The 26,815-nt window shown below is 42.0% G+C and overlaps 1 protein-coding gene across 1 annotated transcript in view; it reads left to right on the top strand.

Annotated features, from left to right (window-relative positions):
* Positions 1-6,143: 6,143 nt before the first annotated feature.
* The window catches only part of LOC139401755 (dual specificity calcium/calmodulin-dependent 3',5'-cyclic nucleotide phosphodiesterase 1A-like), a 61,429-nt gene continuing 40,757 nt past the window's right edge, over positions 6,144-26,815 (top strand). The window contains exons 1-2 of the mRNA XM_071145743.1: positions 6,144-6,359; positions 12,554-12,580. Of these exons, the coding sequence (XP_071001844.1) occupies positions 6,253-6,359; positions 12,554-12,580 (134 nt within the window). The 5' untranslated portion in view covers positions 6,144-6,252. The remainder of the gene's footprint in view (positions 6,360-12,553; positions 12,581-26,815) is intronic.

Here is a 26,815-nt window from a genome sequence, read left to right as displayed (position 1 = left end):
CGGAGAGACAGCCTGGTACGGGGAGCTGCCACCGGAGGGCTGGGGTGTGGAGGTGGTGACGGATAGACCGGGCCGTGCAGGTGCACTGGAGCTCTTGAGCACCGAGCCTGCCCAACCTTACCCGGTTGAATGGTCCCGGTCGCCCTGCCAGTGCGGCGAGGTGGAATAGCCCGCACTGGGCTATGCAGGCGAACCGGGGACACCGTGCGCAAGGCTGGTGCCATGTAAGCCGGCCCAAGGAGACGCACTGGAGACCAGATGCGTAGAGCCGGCTTAATGGCACTTGGCTCGATGCCCACTCTAGCCCGGCCGATACGCGGAGCTGGAATGTACCGCACCGGGCTGTGCACCCGCACTGGGGACACCGTGCGCTCCACAGCATAACACGGTGCCTGCCCGGTCTCTCTAGCCCCCCGGTAACCACAGGAAGTTGGCTCAGGTCTCCTACCTGGCGTAGCCATACTCCCTGTTAGCCCCCCCCCAAGAAATTTTTGGGGCTGACTCCCGGGCTTCCATCCACGACGCCGCGCTGCCTCCTCATACCAGCGCCTCTCCGCTTTCGCCGCCTCCCGTTCTTCCTTGGGGCGGCGATACTCTCCTGGCTGAGCCCAAGGTCCTTTCCCGTCTAGTTCGTCCTCCCATGTCCATACCTCCTCGCGCTGCTCCTGCTGCTGCTTTCTCCTTTGCCCATTACCACACCGCTTGGTCCTGTTGTGGTGGGTGATTCTGTAACGGTTCTCCTCTTGTGAAGTAAAGGCGGACCAAAGCGCAGCGTGGTGATTACTCATGTTCTTTAATTAATGGAAACTGAACGATACATGAAATAACTTAACTCTACAAAACAACAAACGGAACGTGAAAACCTATACAGCCTATCCTGTGACAACACACACACAGTGACAGGAACAATCACCCACAAACAAACAGTGAAACCCAGGCTACCTAAGTATGATTCTCAATCAGAGACAACTAATGACACCTGCCTCTGATTGAGAACCATACTAGGCCGAAAACATAGAACTGCCCCAAAACATAGAAAAACAAACATAGACTGCCCACCCAACTCACGCCCTGACCATACTAAATAAATACAAAAACAAAGGAAATAGAGGTCAGAACGTGACACAGTAGCCATTGCACTGATTGAGGGAGACCATGCCATCCTGTCTGATGTTCAGACTCTGCTTGCAGATGTAAGATAAGAAATCCATACTGCCCTGCCCACTTCACTGTTGCTCCAAGCAGAATAAACTGCAGTTCTGAAATGCATCAAAAAATGTGAAGACTTCTGCCTGAAGCCCATTCATGCCGCAGCGTACGTGTTGGACCCCAAGTATGCTGGCAAGAGCATTCGGTCTGGTGCAGAGATCAGATCATCACTACTGTTTCTCACCACCTTGGCCTGTATTTTTGGACACCGATTTGGCCGTTATTTTTATTTATTTTTAATTGTTTTTAATTGTTTTTTTAACACTTTTATTTAATCTTTTTAACTAGGCAAGTCAGTTAAGAACACATTCTTATTTTCAATGACTGCCTATGAACGGTGGGTTAACTGCCTCGTTCAGGGGCAGAACGACAGATTTTCACCTTGTCAGCTCGGGGGATCCAATCTTGCAACCTTACTGTTAACTGGTCCAACGCTTTAACCACCTGTCTCTCGTTGCACTCCACAAGGAGACTGCCTGTTACGCGAATGCAGTAAGCCAAAGTAAGTTGCTAGCTAGCATTAAACTTTTCTTAAAAACAATCAAACAATCATAATCACTAGTTAACTACACATGGTTGGTGATATTACTAGTTTATCTAGCGTGTCCTGCGTTGCATATAATCTGACTGAGCATACAAGTATCTTACTGAGCATACAAGTATCTTACTGAGCGGTGGTAGGCAGCAGCAGGCTCGTAAGCATTCATTCAAACAGCACTTTAGTGCGTTTTGCCAGCAGCTCTTCGTTGTGCGTCAAGCATTGCACTGTTTATGACTTCAAGCCTATCAACTCCCGAGATGAGGCTGGTGTAACCAAAGTGAAATGGCTAGCTAGTTAGCGGGGTGCGCGCTAACTAACTCCTCGCTCCTCCCTGGGCTCGAACCAGCAACACAACTACGGTGTTCCCCTTGCTCTGCATGGGTAACGCTGCTTCGATGGTGGCTGTTGTCGTTGTGTTGCTGGTTTGAGCCCAGGGAGGAGCGAGGAGAGGGACGGAAGCTATACTGTTACACTGGCAATACTAAAGTGCCTATAAGAACATCCAATGGTCAAAGGTTAATGAAATACAAATGGTATAGAGACAAATAGTCCTATAACTACAAACTAAAACTTCTTACCTGGGAATATTGAAGACTCATACACTGTATTTTTTTTAGCAATTTGATGTTATTTTAAATGGACAAAAAAATGTGCTTTTCTTTAAAAAACAAGGACATTTCTAAGTGACCCCTTTACACGGTAGTGTGTGTGTATATATGTATATATATTGAAAAATAAAGGATTTTTATCAATTAGTATATTTGAGTTTATCCGTAACATTTGTTGTATTATTTGTTCTGTCTTTTCTGGTGGATTAAACTGAAATTGCAAACAACTTTCTATGGCTTGTTTAAAAAATAACATTTTGGAGATTATTTTTTTAAATAACCAAAAGGGAGCGGTTGTAATCTGAATAAAGGGTATATTCTTGAACATGGGGTGAGACATTCTTACTAATTTGCGAGAGAACTAGTTCAGATTTAATTTGTATGACAGATTTGTATGACTGACTCCTTTAGTGCGAGGTCTAATGCATTAATATTTAATCATCTCTACTTCCCGAATTCATACCTTGGTTAGCGCGCACTGTGCCCAGCCCGTCACAGGAGTCGCTGGTGCGCGATGAGACAAGGATATCCCTACCGGCCAAGCCCTCCCTAACCCAGACAACGCTATGCCAATTGTGCGTGGCCCCACGGACCTCCCGTTTGCGGCCGGTTACGACAGAGCCTGGGCGCGAACCCAGAGTCTCTGGTGGCACAGCTGGTGCTGCAGTACAGCGCCCTTAACCACTGCGCCACCCGGGAGGCCCTTCCATTCCACTTTCTATAAAAATGTAATTTATTTTCTTTCCGAGTATGTCCACATCCTCGTCGGACCCTTTTATTGGTAATGTAAAAGTTTAATTTTTTTGTGATCCAATACGTATTATCATAATTTGGTTTTAATCCAGAGAGGTTGGAAGTAGCCATTATTTACTATTTTACACCAAGGGTTACTATACATAACTTTAACCCAAGAGATTAAACAACAAACCTATTCCCCCTCAGGAGGCTGAAAAGATTTGACATAGGTCCTCAGATCCTCAAAAAGTTCTACAGATCCACCATCGAGAGCATGGTTGCATCACTGTCTCTTAATGGCAACTGCTCGGCCTCCGACCGCAAGGCACTACACAGGGTAGTGTGTACGGCCCAGTACATCACTGGGGCCAAGCTTCCTGCCATCCAGGAGCTCTATACCAGGTGGTGTCAGAGTTGGGCCCTAAAAATTGTCAAAGACTCCAGCCACCCTAGTCATAGACTGTTCTCTCCGCTACCACACGGCAAGCGGTACCGGAGCGCCAAGTCTAGGTCCAAGAGGCTTATAAACCGCTTCTACCCCCAAGCCCAAGACTCATGAACATCTAATCAAATGGCTACCGAGACTATCATTGCCCCCCCCACCCCCCCCTCCTCTACGCTGCTGCTACTCTCTGTTTATTATCTATGCATAGTCACTTTAATAACTCTACCTACATGTACACATGACCTAAATTGCCTCGACACCGGTGACCCCGCACATTGACTCTTTACCGGTACCCCCTGTATATAGCCTCGCCATTGTTACTGCTCTTTAATTATTTTCTACTTTTAGCTCTTTTTTTGGGGTATTTTCTTAACTGCATTGTTGGTTAGGGGCTTGTAAGTAAGCGTTTCACTGTATGGTCTACACCTGCTGTATTCGGTGCATGTGACAAGTAACATTTGATTGATTTCCAGTACTTGTCTTATATTGTCTCCAATGTATCATCCATGTAAAAAAAAATGTCTGATTAGGATGAATAATATCCGACAATACCTTTTTAATTCTATGAGCTAACCATTTTGTTTACCCTATAATTTATTGTGTAATTTTGCAGATGATATAGGTTACTTTTTGTGCAAGATAACGTGCGACTCTATCGTGAGAAGCTCTCTTTTACCACTCCAGTATAATTGAATAGAGGAAACGTGCTTCTGCTTGGCGTGCCATGCTAATTTGAAAACAATTAAGTTGTTCTGCATGCTGCTCTCTGTTGTGCTGTAATTATATGAAGGCAAGACAAGCAGACGTCAAGGATATGATGAGGAAGAATCTGTTCACAGAGAAGAGTACAGTGCAGGGTGCACCCTTGAAATAATTATTGGTAGAGGAGTGAAGTGCTGTTTTAATATGGTGACATTTATTATATTATATTTCTATTCAGTTTACATAATGTTGTTTACTCACTGTGTATGTATACTGTATTCTGGACATAGCTTATCCTAATATACCTACTACTGTGCACACCATTTTCTTTCCAAATCATATACACGCCACATATTTATATTCTGGATTCTAACCCATGCTCAGTGTATCTACACTGGATTGTTATTTCTTGATTTCTTGTTTAGACTTTTGGGATTATTAGTGTAATTGCTTTGTATTTGCTAGGAATTCTACTGCATTGTTGGAACTAGTAACATAAGCATTTCACTGCACCTGCTATAACACCTGCAAATATGTGTACGTGACCAATACACTTTGATTTGATTTTGGTCAAATGTGATAATTCATTGCGGTGGTATTTCTAATCGTTTCAGTGAGACTATTTCTGAGTGTGATCATAGCTGTAAGGTAGCACTGAGAACAGTAAGTGGACACTTCCTTTTTCTCTATTGGACCATGCTCTTGTCTAGCTTCTGTCATTATTTTGAGATATGTGTAAAACCCCCTCTCTCACAACTGTAAGGTCATCTGTCCTGTGGCAGTTTGATCAGATTTAGGGCAAATGTACAGTACTGATCCCAGCCCAAGCCTTCCATCTACACTATCTCTCTAGTTATCTGCCCTATCTTTCTATTCTTCCCTCTGTCCCACTAATCAGCCATGACGCCTCTTTTGCTTCACAAACAATCATGATATTTTCATCAGAGCTCTCCAGCCCTCCTTCCTTCTGCCAGGGAGAGTGAGAGCGACAGTAGTGGAATGGGGGAGTGAGACATTGTAGCAGGCAGGATGCTACCACTGCTACCGATCTGTTTTATTTCATTACTACTGCACCTTTGTGATTGATAAAGGAACTGATGCAAGCACCAGGACATTTGTCTATTGAATCCATTCTATAGCTGCCGATGCTCTGCTTCCTGGCTGCAGCAGCTTTCTGTAGTGTCTAATGGTCTCTCTGTGTGGTGCTCCTGAATGATTTCTAGGTGGGCTTGATAATTATGTCATAAGCAGCTGACACTAATTGTACATCCCTAGCGTCTCTCAATGGATCTGCCTGGACAAACGGAGCGGATGTGATGTGATATCCATAGAGGATACTGCTGCTACAGCTTCTGATGAGCATTTACTGGCCACATCACGTTACTCTGGATCTGGATGTGAACAAATGCAACTGAACTCCTCTTGATGAGAAAGGAATTTCTACCTTTGCGAGGTAGAGCCGCTCGCTGCTGCCTAGCTCTGGTCTCTCTGCTCTGGTCCTCTCTGAGAGTGATAAGAGTACAAGAGAGAGACGGGGGGAGAGAGAGAGAGGTAAAGAGAAAGTGAGAGGTACTAGAGAGAGAACCAGAGAGAGAGGGCGAGAGAACAGAGATAAACAGAGAGAGAGCGGTACTAGACAGACAGTGAGAGAGAAACAGAGCGAGAGGTACTCTAGAGAGAGATTGAACCATCTGACAGTCAGACAATGAATGTCAGTGTGTAGTGGAGAGTGGTTCATTCACAGTGTGGCACTGTGTGAAGCAGCTGTCTCTTTTTCTGCTCTGATACTCTAATAGGCCAATAAGCGCAGTAATGCAGAAGCTGTAGAGCGGAGAGAAGAGACACAAGCCTCTTATGACTACAGTACAGGGATGATGCTTTGAGGACCAGACTGAGAAGTGCTCTGAGGATTCAGGGTTTCAGACTGCAGAGTGTAGACCGAGAGAGAGCTGCTGTGCTGTACATACCTGAGATACTGCAGTTAATCGCTGCACCTTTATAACACATTCAGCATGGATCTGGATGAACTGTGTACTTACACAGATGGCATGGACAACAGCTCCCTAAAGTACCCAAAGACTGAGCAGACTGAGAAAATGTGGATGCGACTAAAGGGAATGTAAGTTTTTTTTTCTTCTTCTTATCCTTCCTTTTCTTTTTTCATCTTTCATCCCTCCTCAGCGAGGAGCTGACCATGAGACGTGATCTGTCAGGGTGGTTGAACGAGTGAGATGCTTTCAAGCTCTTGTGTAGAAATGTTTATTTGTTATAAGAACTGATGCAGTGTTTTAACGCCAGTTCTGACGCGTTGCTGCAGTATCTTTGTATTCCATCACTATACTGTATATCGAAGCAGGTTTATTGGTATTCTTATGTGTACATATTTGGTTTGTAAACAATACATTAGTGTGTATTCATTACTACTGTAGGTTTGAGAGGATTGTGTACATTATATGATTTCCGTGTATGTATGTACTGTAGGTACACTACAATAACAAAAGTATGTGGACAACTGCTTGTCAAATATCTCATTCATAAATCATGGGCATTAATATGGAGTTGGTCCACCCCTTTGCTGCTATAACAGCCTACACTCTTCTGGGAGGCTTTCCACTAGATGTTGGAACATTGCTGCAGGAACTTGCTTCTGTTCAGCCACAATAGCATTAGGGAGGTTGGGCACTGATTTTAGGCGATTAGACCTGGCTCGCAGTCGGCATTCCGATTCATCCCAAAGGTGTTCAATGGAGTTGAGGTCAGGGATCTGTGCAGGCCAGTCAAGTTATTCCACATCGATCTCGACAAGCCATTAATGTATAGACCTCACTTTGTGCACGGGGGCATTGATATGCTGAAACAGAAAAGGGCCTTCTGCCAACTGTTGCCACAAAGTTGGAAGCACAGAATCCCTCTAGAACATAATTGTATGCTGTAGCATCACTGGAACTAAGAGGCAATGCCCGAACCATGAAAAACAGCCCCAGGCCATTATTCCTCCTCCACCAAACTTTACAGTTGGCATTATGCTTTTGGGCAGGTAGCGTTCTCCTGGCATCTGCCAAACCCAGATTCGTCTGTCGGACTGCCAGATGGTGAAGCGTGATTCATCACTCCAGAGAACGCGTTTCCACTGCATCAGAGTCCAATGGCGGCGATCTTTACACCGACTCCAGCCCACGCTTGGCATTGCACATAGTGATCTTAGACTTGTGTGTGGCTGCTCTGGCCATGAAACCCATTTTCATGAAGCTCCCGACTAACAATTATTGTGCTGACGTTGCTTCCAAAGGCAGTTTGGATCTTGGTTGTGAGTGTTGCAACCAAGAACAGAAGATTTTTACGCACTACGCGATTCAGCACTCGGTGGTCACATTCTGTGAGCTTGTGTGGCCTACCACTTCGCGGCTGAGCAGTTGTTGCTCCTAGACATTTCTACTTCACAATAGCAGCACTTGCAGTTGACCTGGGAAGCTCTAGCAGGGCAGAAATTGTTGACTTGTTGTAAAGGTGACATCCTATGGCGGTGCCACACTGAAAGTCACTGAGAGCTTCAGTAAGGCCATTCTACTGCCAATGCTTGTCTATGGAGATTGCATGGCCGTATGCTTGATTTTATACACCTACCAGCAATGGGTGTTGCTGAAATAGCTGAATCCACTCATTTGAAGGGTTGTCCACGTACTTTTGTATATATAGTGTATGTATTTAGCGTGTGTGTGTATACATACAGTACCAGTCAAAAGTTTGGACACACCTACTCATTCAAAGGTTTTTCTTTATTTGTACTATTTTCTACATTGTAGAATAATAGTGAAGGCATAAAAACTATGAAATAACAGATATGGAATGATGTAGTAACCAAAAAAGTGTTAAACAAATCAAAATATATTTGAGATTCTGCAAAGTACCCATCTTTTGCCTTGATGACAGCTTTGCACACTCTTGGCATTCTCTCAACCAGATTCATGAGGTAGTCACCTAGAATGCATTTAAATTAACAGGTGTGCCTTATTAAAAGTTCATTTGTAGAATTACTTTCCTTTTTAATGCGTTTGAGCCAATCAGTTGTGTTGTGACAAGGTAAGGGTGGTATACAGAAGATAGGGCTATTTGGCAAAAAAACTAAGTCCATATTATGGCAAGAACAGCGCAAATAAGCAAAGAGAATCAACAGTCCATCATTACTTTAAGACATGAAGGTCAGTCAATACAGAAAATTGCAAGAACTTTGAAAGTTTCTTCAAGTGCAGTTGCAAAAACCAACACTATGATGAAACTGGCTGTTGTGAGGACCGCTACAGGAAAGGAAGACCCAGAGTTACCTCTGCTGCAGAGGATAAGTTCATTAGAGTTAACTGCACCTCAGATTGCAGCCCAAATAAATGCTTCACAGAATTCAAGTAACAGACATCAACTGTTCAACATCAACTGTTCAGAGGAGACTGCGTGATTCAGGCCTTCATGGTCAAAATGCTGCCAAGAAACCACTACTAAAGGACACCAATAATAAGAAGAGACTTGTTTGGGCCAGGAAACACAAGCAATGGACATTAGACCGGTGGACATCTGTCATTTGGTCTGATGAGTCCATATTTGAGATGCAGAGTAGGTGAACAGATGATCTCTGCATATGTGTGGTTCCCACCGTGAACCATGGAGGAGGAGGTGTGATGGTGTGGGGGTGCTTTGCTAGTGACACCGTCAGTGATTTCTTTAGAATTCAAGGCACACTTAACCTGCATGGCTGGTTTGCGCTTAGTGGGACAATCATTTGTTTTTCAACAGGACAATGACCCAATGCACACCTCTAGGCTGGGTAAGGACTATTTGAACTAGAAGGAGAGTGGTGGTGCTGCATCAGATGACCTGGCCTCCACAATCACCCGACCTCAACCCAATTGAGATGATTTGGGATGAGTTGGACTGCAGAGTGAAGGAAAAGCAGCCACCAAGTGTTCAGCATATATTGGAAAAGCATTCCTTATGATGCTGGTTGAGAGATTGTCAAGGGTGTGCAAAGCTGTCATCAAGGTGAAGGGTGGCTACTTTGAAGAATCTAATATATATTTTGATTTGTTTACCACTTTTTTGGTTATTACATGTTTCAATATGTGTTATTTCATAGTTTAGATGTCTTCACTATTATTCTAAAATGTAGAACACTTGTAAAAAATAAAGAAAACCCCTTGAATGCGTCGGTGTCCAAACTTTTGACTGGTACTTACTGTAAGCCGATATCAGTATTTGCATTAACCTACTGTTTTTACAGTACATGAATGAACAAATTCATGAATGATTTAATGGAAGTAATAATGGTATAATATGTGTTCTTCAGCAGTTCTATTTTTTTTAACCTTATAATCAATATGTTACCACATAAGATTGATTAAGCTAAATACAGCTGGCACTATGATTACACTAATTTGCAGTTGCATAATATGTCATTTTCACAGTTTACAACAAATGAATGGGTCGATTATATAGCTGTTAAACTTGTATCTGACAAACGGGTCGCAGTAGTAGCAAACTGTTTATCACTGAAGCTTATCTAAACTCATTATGTATTCAATAGTTCATTATAATGTGCACTCACAGTACACATGTTTACGCCCACACACACACAATCCACTGCTGAAATCCCTGATCACATAGTCCTCAATCACACACTGTCCCCTGAGCATTTCTCTACGCACGCGCACACACACACACACACACACACACACACACACACACACACACAGGGTTGGGGCATAACGGATTACATGTAATCCGTTACAAGTATGGGATTACAAAAAGACGGTAACTGTAATCCGTTGTGTTGCAAGCAAAAATATTGCAATCAGATTACAGATACTTTGAAAAACTAGATTATTATTTCAAGGATTACTTTTAAATTCAGAAAGGATGTTTGCGAAAAAAATATTTGACACATCACTGTTTTCTCAATGATGTTCAAATCAGCATTGAACAATAGCGCAAATTTATTTTTTATGCATCTGAGTGAGTCTGACCACAAATCAGAGACCACTATGATGACACACCAAATGTGGGAAAAGAGCAGGATTAGGCTTTTGTAGGCTACTGTCTAAACTATGTCTTCCAATGGTGCGACTGCTGTCGGCATCCAAAGATGATCCAACTTGAATAAACGCTTGGAGGTAAGGATGACAGCAGTGGTGTAGTCTATGGCGATACGGATATCACTTATTATTGATATCTACATAGCGCATTGATGTGAGTCACACTGCTGCTCTCTCATTTAGCTATTTGCGGTTTACGGATTGTGGTTGTTCACAAATCTAAATGTATATTTGAACCCAATAATTGTTGAATTCAATAAGTTTTATGCTGCCTATCAATCATTGTTTTTGAAACCAGTGGACAGCAAGTAAAACATGTGCTCTTGCAAGATCCCAGCCTTTGGAATAAACAGGGCTTTTATTACTCAATCTAATTCATGCTGATAAAAATACATCCATAGGCCTAATGGACACATGCTTAAACTCGCACACTTTTGATAGACTTAAATGTGCAATCTGTAGTTGCTACATTAATTTTTGGACTTCTAAATTATATATATTAATGTAAAGATATACTTTTATCATATGATTATATGTAGTAGAAAGCAATGGGTTAGAAGAAGCCTACATAACCAACCCATGAAGTAAAATGTAACATCCATGTATGGCCAGTTATGTATTTTTGTCTTCTTCTAATGCCTCTTAAAGTAAAGTAATCTCAAAGTAACTGAATGTAATCAGATTACGTTACTGAGTTTGGGTTGTCCAAAAGTTACGTTACTGTTTACAATTTGGAACTAGTAACTAACGGATTACATTTAGAAAGTAACCTACCCTACACACACACACACACACTGCTCTCAATGTAATCCCCTGAATACCTGTGGCTCACTGGTGTAGGAGACAGACAGTTGTGTTGCTATGGAGCAGAGCGGGGGAGGAGAGGGGTTATAAGAGGAGGGGATGGGAGAGGAGAGGATAGGAGAGGAGGGGAGGGGAGGGGGAAGTGAATAAAATAGCACTCTAGAGGATAGGAGAGGAAGGAAAGGAGAAGAGAAAAGTAAAGAGGATAGGATAGGAGAAGTAGAGGAAGGAGAGGATATAAAGGGAGGAGAGGATGAGAGGATAGAAAGGGAGAGAAGGAGAGCAGAGGGGAAGAAAGGAAAGAAGAGGAGGGGAGAGGAGAGAGGGGAGCAGAGGAAAGAGAGGAGAGGAGGGGTAACAGCGGGTAGAGCAGAGCAGATACCTGTATGTCCTCTTTAGGCGGCCTGATCTAAGTCAACACAGCTGGGGTAAGCGGTGATCACTCGCTGGCTGGCTGATTGACGGACTGACTGGCTGCCTGATCTCAGATATTAAAATCCCTGCTCCAGCATTATAATCACCTCAGCTCACAAAGAGCAACACACACGCACAGACTCACACACACAGGCTCACACACAGACTCACACATAGACTCACACACACAGACTCATTGTATAGTCAGGACTCTCCACTGAGCACTTCTCCCCTCCCTGAAATGACATGATGTCACACTGAGCCTCTGTATAAGAATAGGCCACATACAGGGCTACATGTCAATTCAACAGTCTAGGGAAAATTTATTTTAAAAGGATTGAGCTAAATGGCAGTGATTTTGCTCTTTTCTCATAACTTTTCTTGTTGAAGCTGTCTCTTGTCTTAATGCTTTAAAGTACAATTTCAAGCACTTTTTATAAAATCTGAAAAAACATTTTGTGTGATGCATAATTTACTGCTGTTGTAATAATTGCTGTGAGTGTGATAATTCCAGTGATTCTTTTGCAACATTCCTCCTCTTCACTGGATCTTCACACCAGATTAAACACCCTGGTGAAGGTGTGTGTGTGTGTGTGTGTGTGTGTGTGTGTGTGTGTGTGTGTGTGTGTGTGTGTGTGTGTGTGTGTGTGTGTGTGTGTGTGTGTGTGTGTGTGTGTGTGTGTGTGTGTGTGTGTGTGTTCTCCACTACCCTATAGTTAGGAGATGAGTGACTGGAGAGGAGAGAGAGAACAAAAATGTATATGACTAATCTGAATCTCCTAGACCAGACTGCTCCAGAGCAGAAACACACTCATTATTTATATCTGGCTGTGTCTCAAATGGCACCCTATTCCCTATATAGAGCACTACTTTTGACCAGGACCCATAGGGAGGGGTCTGTTTAAAAGTAGTACACTATGCAGGGAATGAGGTGCTATTTGGGACACAGCTCAGAGCGATGACGTACCTTGTATGGCCTACTAATCTAATGTACACTCCTCATCTTGTTTTTCAGGCAGAAGTACAAAAACACGTCTCAAAGGTACGTCACATGGTATCTGTCTATCTACTCTCTCTCTGTATGTGTGTGTGTGTATACATATATATGTGTGTATATATATACAGTGGGGAGAACAAGTATTTGATACACTGCCGATTTTGCAGGTTTTTCTACTTACAAAGCATGTAGAGGTCAGTCATTTTTATCATAGGTACACTTCAACTGTGAGAGACGGAATCTACAACAAAAATGCAGAAAAACACATTGCATGATTTTTAAGTAATTAATTTGCATTTTATTGCATGACATAAGTATTTGATCACCTACCAACCAGTAAGAATTCCGGCTCTCACAGACCTGTTTGTTTTTCTTTAAGAAGCCCTCCTGTTCTCCACTCATTACCTGTATTAATTGCACCTGTTTGAACTCGTTACCTATATAAAAGACACCTGTCCACACACTCAATCAAACAGACTCCAACCTCTCCACAATGGCCAAGACCAGAGAGCTGTGTAAGGACATCAGGGGTAAAATTGTAGACCTGCACAAGGCTGGGATGGGCTACAGGAAAATAGGCAAGTAGCTTGGTGAGAAGGCAACAACTGTTGGTGCAATTATTAGAAAATGGAAGAAGTTCAAGATGACGGTCAATCACCCTCAGTCTGGGGCTCCATGCAAGATCTCACCTCGTGGGGCATCAATGATCATGAGAAAGGTGAGGGATCAGCCCAGAACTACACGGCAGGACCTGGTCAATGACCTGAAGAGAGCTGGGACCACAGTCTCAAAGAAAACCATTAGTAACACACTACGCCGTCATGGATTAAAATCCTGCAGCGCACGCAAGGTCCCCCTGCTCAAGCCAGCGCATGTCCAGGCCCGTCTGAAGTTTGCCAATGACCATCTGGATGATCCAGAGGAGGAATGGGAGAAGGTCATGTGGTCTGATGAGACAAAAATAGAGCTTTTTGGTCTAATCTCCACTCACCGTGTTTGGAGGAAGAAGAAGGATGAGTACAACCCCAAGAACACCATCCCAACCGTGAAGCATGGAGGTGGAAACATCATTCTTTGGGGATGCTTTTCTGCAAAGGGGACAGGACGACTGCACCGTATTGAGGGTAGGATGGATGGGGCCATGTATCGTGAGATCTTCGCCAACAACCTCCTTCCCCCTGTAAGAGCATTGAAGATGGGTCGTGGCTGGGTCTTCCAGCATGACAACGACCCGAATCACACAGCCAGGGCAACTAAGGAGTGGCTCTGTAAGAAGCATCTAAAGGTCCTGGAGTGGCCTTGCCAGTCTCCAGACCTGAACCCAATAGAAAATCTTTGGAGGGAGCTGAAAGTCTGTATTGCCCAGCGACCCCGAAACCTGAAGGATCTGGAGAAGGTATGTATGGAGGAGTGGACCAAAATCCCTGCTGCTGTGTGTGCAAACCTGGTCAAGAACTACAGGAAACATATGATCTCTGTAATTGCAAACAAAGGTTTCTGTACCAAATATTAAGTTCTGCTTTTCTGATGTATCAAATACTTATGTCATGCAATAAAATGCTAATTAATTACTTAAAAATCATACAATGTGATTTTTTGGATTTTTTGTTTTAGATTCCGTCTCTCACAGTTGAAGTGTACCTATGAGAGGCTCTGTTGTAACCGGCCGCGACTGGGAGGTCCGTGGGGCGACGCACAATTGGCCTAGCGTCGTCCGGGTTAGGTAGGACTTGGCCGGTAGGGATATCCTTGTCTCATCGCGCACCAGCGACTCCTGTGGCGGGCTAACCAAGGTTGCCAGGTGCACGGGGTTTCCTCCGACACATTGGTGCGGCTGGCTTCCGGGTTGGATGCGCGCTGTGTTAAGAAGCAGTGCGGCTTGGTTGGGTTGTGTATCGGAGGCCGCATGACTTTCAACCTTCGTCTTTCCCGAGCCCGTACGGGAATTGTAGCGATGAGACAAGATAGTAGCTACTAAACAATTGGATACCACGAAATTGGGGAGAAAAAGGGGTAAAAATTAGAAAATAAGAAATAAATAAATAAAGAAAGAAGTGTACCTATGATAAAACATTACAGACCTCTACATGCTTTGTAAGTAGGAAACACTGACGATTTTGCAGGTTATCAAATACTTGTTCTCCCCACTGTGTATATATATATATATATGTATATGTAGTAGCTACCGAATGTCATTTTTTGGTGAGTTTGGACATTTACAATGAGAGCCACAGTGCAGGTTTTGATGCATGCTTGTCTGAAGGACTGTCTGTGTGGAGTCTTGAGTCGCTAGGGCAACGGGCCTGCCTGCTCTGAGAAGAGGGGCAGACTGAGGGGCAGAGAACAGAGAGGAGAAAAAATGCAAGGAAATCAGGATAGATAGCAGTGGCAGCAGTACAGATTATGCATCCATAGTTAAAGGTTAAATAAAATTAAATCCAAAATGCTTCTCAAACACTGATGAAAGCTACCACTATATGATGCCTTGTCTCCTTATTAATTTAGCCACTTAATAAGCTAACTAGCAAGTTAATCCATATACACAGCTTCCACTTTCTCCCATTGTGCTATTTACAAACAAATGTGACTGGCTCAGCTTTTCTGGGGAACTATGGTAAGCTTAATAATGTAAAATAATGTGACAGGTGAAATGAAGAATGCAATCTGCTTTATTTATTGAAAAACCAACCTGTGGCTGTTTCAAATACCGGGGCATACTGTATATACAGTATATATACAGTATACCATCCACGCCTAGTGTATATAGCAGGGAGGGGCAACTGCCAGCCTGCAGCCTCCATTTTGAAGGCCCGGAGATCAATTTCCAAAACAAAGAAAAAATACATATTTTTTTTGGTGGGGGGAGCTCAGTCGGGGTCTCAATTTACTGTTGAGAGTTAGAATATTCGAATACACAAGGTGCAATTTCGAAATTTGTTTTTTCTCCTGTTATGTCAGTCACTGACAGTCACTCAATTACCCCACGTCAGCAAAATTGGTTTTATTTGTACGTTTTCTAAACTTGTAGTAATCATGTTCAAATTACTGACCAGGGGCCCACATTGATTTGGTTAGTCACTCTTACTCAGATATCATAAAAACCTGCCAACATTTCTCTCCACCTCATGGCAAAATGTGTAGAATTGCAGCAAACTTAAAGATTATCTTTAAGTCCCATGAAAAAAATCCTTGATTGCAGGATATGAACTCTAAAACAAAATTGTTTCTCTCCACTGTCAAGAGGGGGGCAACTAAATTGTTTTGCTTGCAAGGTGTGGGTATGGATGTGGGTAGGCAGACCTGCAACACTGTATGTGGGTTTAAATACTATATTCATACTATACAGTACTGTGTTGGTTTAGAGTGTCTTGTTACATCCCTTTCATACTGTATGGTGGGGTCAGTAGCTCTCACTGAGAGCACATTCAGAAACTGTTAAGTTTGATTACCTTGGCCTTCACACACACAAGCACAAACGCACACACACACACACAAACACACTGGGAGACACGCACACACATACATGCGTGCGCACGCACACACACACGCACACATATTCACACACACTGCATTATGCAGTCTACTGTTGAAAGCTTGCATTCATGCAACTTGCTCACACGTAGGTGCTCTTCCACAATGGCCCTTAGCACAGGTTTTTCTTCGTCTGTCTGTCTGGTCTGGTCCTGTCCCGTCCCGTCTGTAAGTGTGGGTGTTGATTGTGAAGTGTGTAGAAATATAATGATATAGAATTCTGCATTAGTATTTAACGCAGTATGTTATACTGTATTCAACACATGTATATAACACATCTGTCATGCTGAGCCTCAATAAGGCCCTAAAAATTGTCAAAGACTCCAGCCACCCTAGTCATAGACTGTTCTCTCTGCTACCGCACGGCAAGCGGTACCAGAACGCCATGTCTAGGTCCAAAAGGCTTCTTAACAGCTTCTACCCTCAAGCCATAAGACTCCAGAACAGGTAATCAAATGGCTACCCGGACTAATTCTATTGACCCCCCCCCCATCCACTCACACCATTTCAACACTGCTGCTACTCTGTTTATTATCTATATATTATCTATGTTTATTATCATAGTCACTTTAACTCTACCTACATGTACATATTACCTCAACTAACCTGTGCCCCAGCACACTGTACCAGTTCCCCCTGTATATAGCCTTGGTACCTTTTTATTTTATTGTTGCTCTTTAATTATTAGTTATTTATATATATATATATATATATATATATATATATATATATATATATATATATATATATATATATATATATACTTTTTTTTAACTTCAGTTTATTTTAGTTAATGCTTTCTTTACACTTATTTTTTTTTAACTGCATTGTTGGTTATGGGCTTGTAAGTAAGCATTTCACTGTTATGTTTACACCTGTTGTATTCGGTGCATGTGACAAATAACATTTGTTTTGATTCAACAGAACTGTTACATTGTCTCCGGAAACTAGAACAAAAATCTTGCGTAATTGCGTCAGATGCTCAATTAAGTCCTAGGAGGAGATAATGAGACTAGCAAGGCGCTCCACCGCCCTAAATGGAAACTCTGAGACAAATCATTGGACAAATGTCCTCTCCCCTTCCAAATTTCGAAAGTTGCGAACACCTGTAAAATCGGTATTTGTTACGGAAAAAAATTTGTGCACCGGAACAAAGTTCATTATTAGTCGTCGCATCCCACAGTCTGTTGACAGACGCTGCGATACCATCCTTTGTTACGTGTGTTTGTCCACAAAAGATTAGAATAGAGGGTACAATATTTGGCCAATGATTCAGAGAGCAGTCTGTTATTAAGGGAGTTGTTGTGAACTGTGTAGTTGCGCCAATCGCATGGAGTGATTGTCCATTCTCTGTGGTTGATTAACCAAACAATTTTTAGGAATCTTCATGAATAGATCATGTTAGTTAGTGGTTTTGATTGTAGCAATAAACTTTCAAATATTGACTCCTGGGTGAGTCATTTCCACTGGCCCATAGAGTTCTCTCTCCACTAGAGGTACCCATTGAACTATCCCACTAAATCCACTCAATGTGACATCAACAGGGGATACTGTTCAGCAACAGGAGATACTATACAGTATGTTGAAAAAGTTCAAAAATGTAATCGATCAATTGCAATTAAATCCCAACATTCTGGACTGCTGTTCAAATGTAGCTTTGAGGATGCCATAGCTCAAATGTATTTACTAAATGTGTTTCTAGTATAAGTGATTGGCCATAATTTTACTGAAGCTCTATATACTGTTATAGTGTAATAGCTTTTGATAAGGCATCAATGACAGGAGCAGAGCAGATATGAGACAAGCTGTGACTCGAAAGCCAACTGTCAGTCAAGCTGTCTCAGTAAAAGCGTGAAGACATTATGTATTTTTAGTACATGTACATGCAGCATGTCTTCAGAGGGAGCAGAGGCCAGATTGGTCACTCCACAAAAAGAGTGCCTTTTGTGTCCCTTTGATATTCTAAGTAGACATTTTGCACCAATATTGCATTTTAAAAGCCTTTTTTCCTATGAATAAAGACTTGCTAAAGTGCCAAAATTCAGCATTTTGACATGTCCCCAATCAACCTTGTGTCATTTTTAGGAAGATTTGACCTCACTTAATCCCCCAATTCTCCAAGTTTCACCATTTTTGTTAAGCCCAAGTTATTTTTTTGCTTTGACAAAGTCATTTCTGAAGATGAATGTTTATTTAATGTGATTCATTTACATCTGTTCCTCATTTTAAGGTCAATCCTGTTACGTGAACTGAACTCTAAAATAAAAAGAAACATTGAACATCTGATAGTCAAAAATCATAGTGTAAAAGCAGGTGAGCTGGTTATACTATTTGACCATTTTCTAGTGTTTAGTGTTGGAAAACTGAGCGGATCGAGCATAACACATCAACCCTGTTACCCAAAGATAGACAGGCTACAACAGTTTTAACAATCAAATGTTTTTGTGAGGCTTGCGTTCAAGTGCCACTCCCTGTTGCCAAGCTTCCATTCCCCCCTGTCACAAGGGGATTTATGGCTGATGTAGCCCTTTCCTGCATTCAATGACCAAAAGTGCTGTCTTTTAGTCATTGACTGCATATGAGTCAAGCTGTGCCTCTGACAGTCAACCGTCAGTCAAGCTGTCTCAGTAAAAACGTGAAGAGATGATGTATTCATAGTACATGCAGCTTGTCTACAGAGTCAGCAGAGAATAGGGGAGGTGGCTATAAACTACTTGAATTTTTGTATTCCTGGCTTTGACTCCTCTCCTCTCCGTCTATAGCTATTGTGTGTTCACGCACAGTATGTATGCTCAGTAGGTACTGTACGTCTCTGTGTGCCCTGAACCCTTTCCCTGAACCCTCTCTATCTCATCTATTCTGTTGTGTGAATGTATGCTCAGTAGCTCCTTGAACCCTTTCCACCCAAATCTAAACCCCATGCTGTGTGTGTGTGTACTTGATTATACTGTGACTCCAATCCAGTTTTAACCTTCTATTGTGCACATATGTGAAGTATGTTCAGTAAGTCTATGTCCCTGACCCAGCAGCAGCAGATTGGTTAGTTGATCCACTGTGCTCTGGTGTTTCCTGGCAACCAGCTGTTCTCTCCTTTCTATTTTTTCCCCCTTTACATACTCTCCAATGATAGGCAGCTGTTAATGGACAGCCAATCATTATGAAGTGTAGCCAATCTATTCAGGAATGTGGCCTTCATAATAACAATTGAAGGTACTGCAGATGTTGATCTCGATGGTTGGTTTAACTATAATGTTGAATTGGTTTCTGATAGAGGTGATATCTTTGAACAACTTGGCATCTTCTCAGACTCTGTTCTAGTGTTGGGCCACGTCCAGATTTCCATACCTTCATACCGTGCCTGTGCCATCCCGTGGTATACAGCATTACCGGTAGTGCGCACAAGGGGCCTTTTTCTTTTTACGTAAAAAAACACCACTTACCATAATGCTAACAAGTACTAAAGAATCCCCATAGTTGATACTAGGTAAATGCGAACGAGTGCATGTGAACATTTACTAGTAAGACAGACAACCCAGCTAATGCAAGTATCTTAACATGCAGTTTGTGGCATACATAAAACAAATACTAGACAGCAGTGATCTTAATCCAGGAGGAGATAGTCTGTGATGCTGTTAGCGACCAAGAAGAAGCTTGATCTTTCAAGCTAACTTTAGCCACTTAGCTAGCTAATGTTAGCAAGTTAGCAAAACCCAGCTGGACATAAATTATGGCACACCTTACATAGTTAGTTAATAGTTATAAGATATATAACTGGCAAACATTACTAGTGAATTTCATGCAATGTAACTTGATCACCTCACTTAAATTGTGCTGCAGGAGTGACTCAGCTCACAAATCTCCAGTTTTGTTCGTTGTGCTTCTTTGTAAAAAACACACGAGACTGGCTCAAACAACTGTTTTGGAAAGCTAGTACTGGTAAACTTCATAATGAAAAATAATGAACGAAATCTGCTTTATCTATTGTCGGTGCACAAGTTGACTGCAGGTATTTTTTTAAAGGTACAAATATTCACATTTATAAAAAAAAAAAACCTGTATTGACGGTATCAGAAAATCATAAAGGTTTTTTCAAAATACTCCGGGATATAGTATATACTGTACAGTATACCTCCCAACCCTACTGTATACACATACACTATGTGGTTGGCAGGTTGCCACACCACTGAAAATAAGTCAGTGTCCTAATGAATATGGACAGAGACAATCAGCCTTTTGATATAGGGGATGTATAGGACCCATGTTTAACCATAACTACAAGAATGTCTGAACAATAAAAGGCAATCACTAGTGAATATCATGTCCTTGCTTTTGTGTCACTCTTATTCTTTGTTTATAATCCCCTGATGTTGGCTGTCTATTCTGAACAGAACTGCCTGTCTGCTCCTCTCTCGTCTCCTCTTGATTAGATCAGACCCTGCAGCACCATGCTTCCTTAGAACCAATTCTGCCACAGAATGAAAGTGTTGCAATGCAATTACCAATTCCAATTCCTCTACATTCAATCTGTGTCACGTACAGTACCTCAGGCTCTCTCTGATTTCAGTTAACAACCAAGCATCGGGATTTAGCTATATGTTTTTAAATAGCTATCTGTTTGTCAGGTTATTACCTTTCCATAGACATTTGCTTAACATGTTGTGTGGTGTTTTTGTTGGATATATAGACAGGTTAGCTGATAACGGCACGAAAACGATGTGTGTGCTTCAATGTGGCAGAAGTCTGTGTGTGTTGTGGTTCTGGATGGCCAGATGGCTTGCAACAATGACAAGATGCTGCCACGGGGGAATCGTAAGTGGCTCGTTTTAGCTAGTTTTATCTTGTTCTTGATACTATGTCTTGTTTCTAGGCTAATATGGCATCAGCAAAAAAAAAATTAAAAAATGTTGTCAACAGTCTAAGCCAACCTTGTCTGTTTTGCCCCATAGTTGCACACCCATTGGTTTTGTTGCTAAACAACCAAACTGTCTATACAGTTAATAGAACCCATTTTGATCTAATGGAGAGACAACGCATTCCAATTTGTTGTTGCTATAGCAGCATGTGACGTGTCATCTATGGGACATCGTAGTAGTCTGTGGCTTGAGGTTGACACATAGTGCTCTGGAGTAGATCAATTAAGCATACACAAGTTCCGGATGAGAGCACTTTCATCGTGGCGATTCACTCTACAGTTATTAATTGTTCAAAACACACTGAATCCAGGAAAGACAGGCTGCGTGTGTAAAGCTAGTACAAGACTTAACAGTTGAAAGTGTTACTCCACTTCACATACTGCCATACTGAAAATCCTCATAGCACCACAGGGCTAACAGAGTTATCACAATCACATGCTAATAGCAGAATTGGGGCGACAGGTAGTCTGGCGGTTAGAGTGTTGGGCCAGTAACCAAAAGGTTGTTGGTTCAATTACCAAAGGTGAAAAATTGATTGACGTGCCATTGAGCAAGGCACTTAACCCTAATTTACTCCAGGGGTGCTGTACTACTATGGCTGGCCCTGTAAAACAACATATTTCACTGCAGCTATCTGGTGTTTGTTTTTCTTGGGGGGGTGTTCTGGTGCCTTTTTGCCTTTTTTCTGCCTCTGCCTTTCTGCCTTTTTTCCATGACACAGATTGAAATACGGTGAGAGCTAAATGCAGAGCTACAGAGTAGTGCACCGTTTCCTTTCACTCTTGTCAGGGCAAGGAGAGGAACACCAGACCAGCCAACATACCTGGGTTTAAAGACTATTTGAAATAATTTCAAATATTGTTTCTGTGCTCGATTGAGCTTGCGTGACTTAATGGACTAATACAATTGTCCTAAAATGACAAACTGGCACTCCAGGCAAGGTAGCGCAAATGCTTTAAGTATTTGAAATATTTTGAAAAGTATTTGAACCCAGGTCTGGCAGAAAGTCAACAGATATAGAAGAAAAGTGGGCTCTGGGCCCTGTCTGTCTGTCAGATACAGGGAGGAAAGAAATGACTAAAGCTGTTGCACACACGCACGCACGCACACACAGACAAACACACACACACACACACACAGACAAACACACGCACCCCCGAACGCACACACAGACAAACACACACACACGCACGCACACACAGACACACACACGCGCACGCACGCACGCACGCACACACAGACAAACACACACACACATACACACACGCACGCACACACAGACAAACACACACACACACACACACACACACACGCACGCACGCACGCACGCACGCACACACAGACAAACACACACACACGCACACACAGACAAACACACACACACACACACAGTTGGATTTAGGAATAATTCAGCTGTACTAGACAGATAGTTATGAATAGGCCCGATGCACCTGTAGTGGAAACACAGTCAGGAATATTTCACTAGGGCCCTTAGAAGCTCATGATCAATGACTTGACATGCTTTTATTACTTACTGGAGTGGATGTTATTGTACATTATATTCTATTATTAGTTTTAAAGCTAATGACTGATTGTGCCTCAGCGTCCTTAGTGTCTTGTAACAAATTAAACGTAGCAAGCAGGCCAGCATGCACACAATATTTGGGTGACAAAAATCCAGTTTTGTTATAGTTCAGTCTTCTGTGATGTATATAAAGTGTAATATTGGGATGCAAACTCAAAATTGAATACATTTCAACTCTATATCTGACATGGTACAGTTTTCAAACAATATCAAGAAAGCTGTAACTTGGGATTTATTTGGATCCTCAAACAAGCCATAAAGGATATGTTTTGCGCTTAAGAATGGGAGAATGGAAAAAGCATGGTAAAGCAATCCATAATGGCATCCAAATATAGCCCTGTATTCCATGTACCACAGCCAACACCAATATTGGGCTGGCTCAGGCCCAATGCTGACCAGTGACTGAGATTCTACTTGGTTCTGGGTTGCTAACATCAGTAATAACTATAATGACAATTACAGTTTTTTTCGATTGCTAAACGACAGTGGACACAACTGGAGTCACATGTGCAAAACTCTAACTACAGTCTGCACAGCAGCAGTTCATGTGGACCAAACTCTAGTTTGTTTTTCATTGCTTGAACACAGTTTTCAAAACTCTACACACTTATCCCATGACTTTAACCACAACCCGCACAACACTGTGGATTTACAGCACTTTGTTCAAATGCTAACACACTGCTGTCAAAACTGTGAACCACACATTCAAAACGGAATAGATTTCAGCCTTGTGCCTTTCAAACACTGCTGATTGCAATTTCAGCTGAAAGGCTAAGCAGGTGTCTTGTTTTAGACTTGTTAGTTAACACACACACATATTACAGTATATATAGGTAGAGCTCAGAAAGACTCATTTTGGAAATGGAACAAGGAAGATGGGTTCGTGGAGGGAGAAGGGTGGCAGGGAGAGGGCGGATGCGTGGAGGAAGACAAAGAAGACAAAGAGCTGTTATTTCAGATGAAATAAGGGCTACACTTATAGACCATGTCGTGAACCATGGTCTCTCATTGAGAGAGGCAGGGTTGAGGGTGCAACCCAATCTGCAAAGATCCACAGTGGCATCTGTAATGCAAATTTTCCATCATGCAAACAGGTGAGAGTTACATCCTTACAGTAAATGAAAACATTACAGGAATCTATTTTGTATTGCAATTATAGAATATTTACACAGATATATATTACAGTAAGTTTGACTGTAAAATATATTTTTACAACAGGACCCAAAGGCTGCCCCCAACAGGTGGAAGAGGAAAAATATTTTCAGATGCGCAGGAAAATGCCATTGTTGACATGGTTGTTGTCAACAATGCAATAAAACTGCGGGAGATTCAAGATAGAGTGCTGGCTGATAATGATATATTTGAAAATGTTAATTCTGTCAGCACAACAACTATTGCTCGAGTCCTAAAGAAACACCAAGTTACAATGAAACAGTTATACACTGTACCGTTCGAGAGAAACAGTGAACGGGTAAAAGAGCAAAGATACCAATATGTCCAGGTAAGACGTCTGAGGTTACGTACACAGCTATACAAAATATTTACAGTAAAAAAAAACACTAGCATTTCTACAGTAAAACTGTGCACTTACTGTTTTTCAGAGAGTAATGGAGGTGGAAGCACTGGAAAGACCACATTCATTTGTATTTATCGATGACGCTGGATTTAACCTTGCCAAAACACGGCGCAGAGGAAGGAATGTTATAGGTCAAAGGGCCACTGTGGAGGTTCCAGGCCAAAGGGGGGGAAATATCACCATGTGTGCTGCAATGGCCAATGATGGTTTGCTTCTCAACACACCACTCATTGGCCCATACAACACAGAAAGGCTTATAGCTTTCCTAGAACAGCTCTATGCTCAGCTAGTGCCAGCAGAACAGGGGGAGCCAGTAAGAAACCCCCAAGTTTTTGTCATAGTTTGCGATAACGTTGCTTTTCACCACTCTGCAGCTGTCACAGATTGGTTTGCAGCACATCACAGATTTATGGACCTGCCTGCATATTCACCCTTCCTCAACCCAATAGAGGAGTTTTTCTCTGCCTGGAGGTGGAAAGTGTTTGGTCACCACCCACATGACCAAATGTCTCTTTTGGAAGCCATGCGTGTCGGATGTGAGGACACGAGTCCAGAGGACTGCCAGGGATGGATAAGGCACTCCAGAAGGTTCTTCCCCAGGTGCATGGCAAGAGAAAACATTAGATGTGATGTTGAAGAAAACCTGTGGCCTGATGCTAGAGAGAGGCAGGATTAGCAACTCAATTATTTGTTCGAATTACAGTATGTACTTTTAGTTTCTACCTTTTTTTTCTCATTACTGTAATTCCGTAAATTACTACAGACTGTTGAAGCAAACTGCTAATTTTCATTTACCTTAAATAATTGTTATGTTCTAAAAATGTTAATAAATCATGTGAAAGAATGTCACTCTTTTCTTTGAAGAAAATATTACTTTGTATGAAGTCACTGAAATTGTTCAAACTCTAAAGATGAAAAGTTTGTATTTTCTGTATTGGTGTTTGATGCTAGTGTTTTTACTCTCAGTGTGTTCTGAGTGACAGTGTGTGTTATCTCAGTGAGGGTTGTGCATAGTGTTTGGCTGCACTGAGCGTGTTTTGAGCCATGTGTTAAGAGTTGTGTTGCTTGGAATGAGTTTTGCAGGTGATGTGAACTGTTTAGCTCAGGTGACTGTTGGTAGTGCAGACTGTAGTTAGAGTTTTGCACATGTGACTCCAGTTGTGCCCACTGTCGTTTAGCAATCGAAAAAAACTGTAATATAAAGAAATACATAATTAGAATATATGCAATTTAGCAGACGCTTTTATCCAAAGTGACTTACAGTCATGCATGCATTCATTTTTATGTATGGGTGTCCCCAGCGGGAATCGTTGCAAGCGCCATGCTCTACCGACTGTGCCACTTTTGTTTTACGTCCTGAACATACCCAGTTCCCAGGGTTCGCTATTGATTTGGCTCTGACTGGTAGGGTACCCAATTTACAGCTACTCTAGTTGTTTGTTGGTTTGTCTTCTTCTGTTCATAAGATTCATTCTAAACTCTCAGGTGAAACACATCTGAGCTGAGGTGAGCCTTCAAGGTAAACCCTTTACATTCATGATACTGTTTGTAGCGCCCTTTCAACATTACTTTGAATTCAACCTCAACCTCTTTATGTTGTCTTTATGTTGTCTTTATGTTGTCTCTCCACGCTGTATTGTATTTCACCTCTGTCACAATGAACTAGATAAGTGTAGAACATTGTTATAATAGCAAAATTGTGTCTTCAACATAATATTATAGCTTAAACAGTGAACATTTATGGAGAGTTTCACTGCTTTCAGAACCAATCATGTTTAGTTTTTCAAGTTTAGAAGAGTTGCGTAAGTCATTGTGGTGCCAGTACATATTTTCCACTCTTTGATGTCAAGCGCTGAAGTGAGTTTCTTAGTTCCTTCCCTCCCGGACAACAGGCAGTTGTGTTGAAAGACCCAAAGCAACCTAACCCAATGTCATTTCAAAGGAACAATAGTCTCCCATGACAGACTGTTAACATGTAAAATCTAATAGCTAGCTAGCTAGGGCATGCAAAGTTTGATTCTGCATTCCAAGATTATGTGAACACTTGTTGCATCTTGTTAAGTTTTGTGACGTGATATCGTGTCAGGTCAGGTATATCCTGGACTATGTTCTGTCTGTTACAGTTTGATATAACCTGCAAAATAGTGTCAGTTGCTGCAACTATTAGGCCTAGTAGAGTAGTACAGTATCTCTCTAACATCTGCCCCCTTTTTTTTTAAACCGCTTTTTCCCCCTGCTTTCATCAAGTCTTTCCTCATGCTGAAGACATGATTAGATCCAAGCTGACAGGAAAATGGCTTGGTAGTGCTTGAATAGCAGGGTCGGGGAGTAACGGATTACATGTAATCTGTTACATGTAAAGGATTACAAAAAACGGTAACCCTAATCCGTTACGTTAACAGCAAAAATATTGTAATCAGATTACAGATACTTTTGAAAAACTAGATTACTTCAATGATTACTTTTAAATTCAGATGTTTGCAAAAAAAAATATTTGACACTTCTCTGTTGTCTCAATGACATTCAAATCAGCTTTGAATAAGGTGCAAGTTTAAGATTGTTCCACCTGAGCGACTCTGACCACAAGACAGAGACCACTATGATGACACACGAAAAGTGTTTGATGGACCGCGGGAAAAGAGCAGGAATAGGCTTTTGTAGGCTACAGTCCAAGC

Source organism: Oncorhynchus clarkii, chromosome 3, assembly GCF_045791955.1.
Source record: "Oncorhynchus clarkii lewisi isolate Uvic-CL-2024 chromosome 3, UVic_Ocla_1.0, whole genome shotgun sequence".
Lineage (NCBI taxonomy): Eukaryota > Metazoa > Chordata > Actinopteri > Salmoniformes > Salmonidae > Oncorhynchus > Oncorhynchus clarkii.
Note: the sequence above shows the minus strand (reverse complement) of the source record. Positions and strands in the feature narration are given on the sequence as shown.